The 6591-nt window shown below is 36.8% G+C and overlaps 1 protein-coding gene across 1 annotated transcript; it reads left to right on the top strand.

Moving 5' to 3' along the window:
• The first annotated feature begins 5413 nt into the window (after positions 1 to 5413).
• LOC112813462 (putative olfactory receptor 2B3) lies at positions 5414 to 6355 on the top strand. The gene has a single exon (XM_025858507.1). The coding sequence runs from the start codon at positions 5414 to 5416 to the stop codon at positions 6353 to 6355; it is 942 nt and encodes a 313-aa protein (XP_025714292.1).
• The last annotated feature ends 236 nt before the right edge of the window (positions 6356 to 6591 follow it).

The following is a 6591-nucleotide window of genomic DNA, read 5'->3' as shown; positions in this document are numbered from 1 at the left end:
AATTTGTATGGAACCACACAAGACTCTGAATAGCCAAAGGAATCTTGAAAAAGAAAAACAAAACTGGAGGCATCATGATTCCAGACTTCAAGTTATATTACTAAGCTGTAGTAATCAAAACAGTATAGTACTGGCACAAAAATAGACAGATCAATGGAATATAATAGAAAGCCCAGAAATAAACCCACAATTATATGGTCAATTTTCTTTGTCATGGGAGGCAAGAATATGCAATGGAAAAATGACACCCTTTCCAACAAACCCTGTTTGCAAAACAGGAGAAGAATGAAACTGGACCACTTTCTTATGCCATACACAAAAAATAAACTCACAATGGATTAAAGACCTACATGTTAGACCTAAAACCATAAAAATCTTAGAAGAGAGAACCGGCAGTAATTTCTTGGACATTGGCCATAACAACATTTTTTTTAGATACGTCTACTGAGGCAAGGAAATAAAAGCAAAAATAAACTATTGGGACATCATCAAAATGAAAAGCTTCTGCACAGTGAAGGAAACAACCAAAAGGAACCCTCTTACACTGTTGGTGGGAATGCAAACTGGTATAGCCACTGTGGAAAACAGTGTGGAGTTTCCTCAAAATATTGAAAATAGAAGTGCCCTATGATCCAGGAATTTCACTACTGGATATTTATTCAAAGGATACAAAATCACTAATTTGAAGGGATATATGCATCTCTATAGTTATCACAGCATTATTTACAATACCCAAATTATGAAAGCAACCTAAATGCCCATCAAAAAGTGAATGGATAGAGAAGAGGTGGTATATAAATATAATAGAATATTATTCAGCCATAAAAAATGAAATCTTGCCATTTCACAATATGGGTAGATTTAGAGGATATAATACTAACAGAAGTAAGCCAGAGAAAGACAACTACCATGTGATTTCACTCATATGTGAAATTTAAGAAACAAAGTAAATGAACAAAGGAAAAAAAGGAAACAAACCAAAAAACCAGACTCTTAATTATAGAGAACAAACTGATGGTTACCAGTGGGAAAATCGGTGGGGGGTTGGGTGGAAACAGATGAAGGGGATCAAGAGTACACCTATATCTCGGTGAGCACTGAGTAACATACGAAATCGTTGAATCCCTCTATTATAAACCTGAAATGAACATAGTAGCTCTGTTAACTATACTAAAATTAAAATTTAAAAAAAGAAAAAATCTTATAATTTAAATAATGATTATATCCTATATGTATGATTTTATAATTTATAAAAATGCATTATACACAAAAGAAAAATAAGTGAAAATAAATATATTAAAATCCCATCCAATGATTTTTCTGAGAGTATATCTAAACTGGAGCTCAATTCAAATTTCAGTTTTCTTTATTGTACCCAGATCTTACATGAGCACATATTAAGTTAAAATTGCACAAATCAACTTATCTTCAAATTTAACTTATCTTAGTCTTATTGTAACCCCACATCATTTCTGCTAGTTCTGCCTTGATGGATTCACACTGACCTTAAAAGTCAAGGTGATAATTTACATACTGTGGGTTTGTTTGATATAGTTATTTAAGCTGTATATCACTAACAGATATAGACTATATGTATTCATATTCATCAATGAACAACAAGAATATTTTTTTCTATATACACTATTAGTGGACTTACTCTTTGACCATGAGACCATTTAAAAGGAATTTGGGCTCTAAGTCCATTTACCCTTGTGCTCTCCTGAGTAAACACCTCCAAACTCATCTTTCATGGTTTATGTTTCATGACTATTGTCTTCCTACTGGCTTTAACATTTGTGAACCACCTATGTGTCTGTGTTACCCTGCCAGGGCAGTTGGGGATAGGGCTGATTATTTCCTCTCTGGACACAATGACCAATTAAACTTGAGGGACTCTGGAATCCCTAGGGCTAAGATAGAAGACACCCATGTAGGAATAGTTAGCCCTTTCTTAAAGGGACATTCTCTCTCCATGCCTCCACCAATGTAGCTAGTATCTATAAAAATCAGCTTCTCTCTGTAAACTCCACTAGGAACCTGGTGAGCAGAGCCAGCGTCAATCAAACATACCCCAGTGACTGAAGACATATCTATAACTCACTTTTATTTCATTGTAAGGACTTTTCTCATATTGCGTGTTCGTAATGCAGCCCAGGTTACATGCTAATGTCAATTTTATCTGTGGGCAAAAGGTTATTGAATAAGAATGTTACAAAGGTTGAGAGCTCAGAAAGGCGTTGCATTTGTTGACCATGCCTCAGAGACATGGCACGCAGAAAGGCACAGGTATCTCTCTGACATTTGGAAGAAAGGTGAGTAATGGCTGAAGCAGGGAATTCTGTCCCTTGGTCACCTCACCCACATTCTTGCCTCTGGTTAAGTAATCAGTGTTCAGTTTGTTTCCCAGGAATCTTAAAATAGATGTCAAGTATTTTCAGTGATTCAAACCACCCTGGTTATCATTTCACCTTTTAGAATGCACGTTTGACCATCATATCTCTATACATTAAAACTGTCAGTGGGATGTTTTTAAGCAAAACATGAAACAGTGGTACTTAAGGTGTCCTTTGATTAGTGCAGGATGTATAAATAGGAGACAGGTAAGATGATAGTGAAATGAATGTGTGCTTGTCAAGGGATGAATCTGGTTTTCTGCTAATAGAAAAGAGGATTCAGAATGAGTGGCCCCCACTGCCATACAAAACATGGGGAGAGCAGGAGATGTGAAAAAATAGAAGAAAATTCCCCACATCAAAAACTAATGATGATTGTATAGTGATTAACATAACATAATAAAATAAAATTTAAAAAAAAAAGAAAGAAAATACAGATGCTGAGTAGAGTCCTCTTATGGCCCATACCCTTCAGATAACCCAGTAACTCCTACTAACTATTGATTTGACTTCCATTTACTAGAAACTATGTTCTCAGTATAATGCTAGAAGCAAAGAAAAAGTGACATATATATTTAATCATTTCACATTATAATATAAATTTACAATTAGTGTTGGCACCACCAACAGTAAATTTGGTCATCTGTCTTCCGATGTACATGCAAAGCAGAGATAATGTTCCATTATTATGTTAATGATTAGTACTAATGACTGATATACATGATACTGTAAGTGATGAGTAGGTCACACTAACTGAATGCTTGCTGTCTCAGGCACTCATGACTTCAGATGTGTGCACAGCCTCATTTGAGCTTCATAGTAACTCTTATTATCAGTGCAGAGATTTGTTCTAAATGTGGCAAAAGGATGTTCGCCAGTGTGCTCTGGATCACACAGCTCAGAAATGAAATGTGGGCATATGGTAGATCCAGAGTCTGTATCCCTAACAGCTAACTTTTAAAGGTTATTTTTTCTACCATTACCAAATGAATCAATAATGTGATATTTCCTTGTCATTTTGTGTTTTTTTAATGACAGAAAAGTTGTATATCTTTTCTATTTCCAATTTTGCTTCATATTTTTTCTTCCCCAAGTTGTTTATTTATGTCAATTGCTCACTTTTAATTGGAATTTTTTGTCTTATAATTATTATGTAATAATTCTTTTTTTAAAGATCTTATTTATTTTTTTGAGAGAGGGACAGAGAAAGTACCAGCACAGGGAGGGGCAAAGGGAGAGGGAGAAGCAGGTTTGCCATTGAACAAGGAGCCCCATGCAAGGCTCAATCCCAGGACCCTGGGATCATGACCTGAGCTGAAGACAGGCACTTAACTGACTGAGCCACTGAGGCACCCCTATGTAATAATTCTTTATGTTTTAAGATAGTAATCATTTTTGACATAAACACTGCACATTTGTCATCTGGCACTTATCTTTTATCTTTATGTATCATCATTTTTCTTGTGAAAAATTTAAATTTACATGCATACCAACAACAGTCAAATCTCATATCCTCTTGCATTTTTCAACTGAAGGTGTATTGCTGTTATTTATCAAGGAATAATGTATATGTGTTGCTAGAATGCTGAAATTGAACACACATATAGTGGAAGGGATTAAAAATGTTTTCTAAATTTTTTACAAGAGACAGAGTGTGTGCACAAACAGGGGGGAGGAGCAGAGGGAGAGAATCCTAAGCAGGCACTTCATGGAGCTCGATCTCACAACTCTGAGATCATGACCTGAGCTGAAATCAAGAGTCTGATGTTTAGCTGACTGAGCCACCCAGGTGCCCTGGAAGGGGTTGAAGTTATTAGAGCCATCTCTCCTCACGCTGGTGCAGGTGTACAGTGGCCTATTCTTCTCCCTCTGGAAAAGCCGTTCTACCCCCATGTAAGGTAGGTCTGTCTTTGTCATGCTACCCTCTTTCTTCAGTGCTCCACCCTCTGTCTAGCCGCACTCACTATTTTTGTGCTTGTAAATTCAAATGGTGTAAGTCCTATTAATGACCTGCATTTAAAAACACAAAGTGGATGGAAGAAACTTAGATATACTCGGGTTGTATCATTAACTTACCTGATAACTTCCACAGACTGAGGAAAATTAACTTGATAACTTGATTCTTGGTGTTGTGTTTTCATGTATAAGCACTGCTGTGTGGTCTGTAGTCAATCTTGCTGCATTCTCTGTATACTTGGGGGGAGATATGGTATAGAAAAAAGAATTGCCCTTAAGTCCTGGCCTCACCACTACTGGGTATGCAGATTATTTATGGTCACTGAGTCACAGTAGCAATAAAATGTAGATCACATCTGTTTGTCAGTATCTATCACATGTCAGTCAAGCAGGGATTAGATTATGAGGTTAAAAATGTGATGGGGATGAAGGAATGCACTTGTCCTGATGGGCACTGGGTAGTGTATGGAAGTGTCCAATCACTAGATTGTACACCTGAAACTAATATTACACTGTATGTTAACTAACGGGAATTAAATAAAAACTTAAAAAAATGTGTAAAGATGGGGGCAGTTCTCACCTGTGGTTAACACTACAAATCACATCAGCCATAATTTTACTACCTTGGATCAAAACGTCTAGGACCCATGGTAGTTCTTTGTGAGAATGGACATGCATACATGTCATTTAAGAGAGGGAGAATACTCTAAAAAACCATCAGAAGATTTTTTGTACACACATAAGAAAAGGGAAAACTGAAATATCTTGAGCACTTACAATTATCTGTGCTCTCTGCATATGTTTATATACTTTGTCATTTAAAAGTAATGATCTACCTCATAAAGTAAATCAAACATAACTACTAAAAAACAGAACTACTTTCTAATCTAAAAGAATCATACTGTATTTCACCAGGGTTCCCTTTAATTGGCTATAAACTATATTTGTTTAATTATTCATTATAATTATCAAAATTAGTTCAGTTCCAATAGAGTATTCAATAATTATCTATTGATTACTTTTCTATTTTATATTTTTTAGGAATGAAACATAAATGAGCCATCATGAATTGTGCTAATGAGAGCTCCCCAAGAGAGTTTATACTACTTGGCTTCTCAGACAAGCCCTGGCTACAAATGCCTCTGTTTGTGCTCCTATTAATATCATACACAATCACCATCTTTGGCAATGTGTCCATCATGATGGTGTGCACTCTGGATCCCAAACTTCACACACCCATGTATTTCTTTCTCACTAATCTCTCCATCTTAGACCTGTGCTATACCACAAGCACAGTCCCTCATATGTTGATAAATATTTGTCGCAACAAAAGGACCATCAGCTATGGTGGCTGTGTGGCCCAGCTCATTATCTTCCTGGCCCTGGGTGCTACTGAGTGTCTTCTCCTGGCTGTCATGTCATTTGACAGATACGTGGCAGTTTGCAGACCCCTGCACTACATAGTCATAATGAATCATTGGTTCTGCTTAAGGGTGGTAGCCTTTTCGTGGCTCACTGGCTTCAGTAATTCAGTGTTGCAGTCTTCCTTGACCCTTAACATGCCACGCTGTGGTCACCAAGAAGTGGATCACTTTTTCTGTGAGGTGCCTGCCCTTCTCAAGTTATCGTGTGCTGACACAAAGCCTATCGAGGCTGAGCTCTTTTTCTTTAGTGTATTAATTCTGCTAATTCCAGTGACATTGATCCTCATTTCCTATTGCTTCATAGCTCATGCAGTATTGAGAATCAGGTCAAAAGAAGGACGAAAAAAAGCTTTTGGTACATGTGGGTCCCATATGGTTGTGGTGTCTCTCTTTTTTGGAACAGGCATATACATGTACCTACAACCACCTTCATCCACCTCTAAAGACTGGGGAAAGATGGTTTCTCTCTTCTATGGGATCATCACACCCATGTTGAATCCCCTCATCTATAGCCTTAGAAATAAAGATATGAAGGAGGCCTTCAAGAGGGTGATGCCAAGAATCTTTTTCTACAAGAAATAAGTACTTCATTGTGATAAGAATCTTCTGAGCCTCTATCCTTAAAGATGGTAATAACGTTTGAACTGATTTTCCTATTTTCTAAGCTCTTATGATTTCACTGAATTCTACCAACAGTTAGAAACATCTTCCTCTTTTCAGGAAGCAATGCTGAGACCATAAGATATCTTATCTAAATTAAAAACTTCTTTGCTTTCGTTCTTTGCTTTGCTCAATGGACTTTGTTCCTTGAGGACACT

Source organism: Callorhinus ursinus, unplaced genomic scaffold (genome assembly GCF_003265705.2).
Source record: "Callorhinus ursinus isolate GAN/ISIS: 27379988/994484 unplaced genomic scaffold, GSC_fseal_2.0 scaffold109, whole genome shotgun sequence".
Taxonomy (NCBI): Eukaryota; Metazoa; Chordata; class Mammalia; order Carnivora; family Otariidae; genus Callorhinus; species Callorhinus ursinus.
Note: the sequence above shows the minus strand (reverse complement) of the source record. Positions and strands in the feature narration are given on the sequence as shown.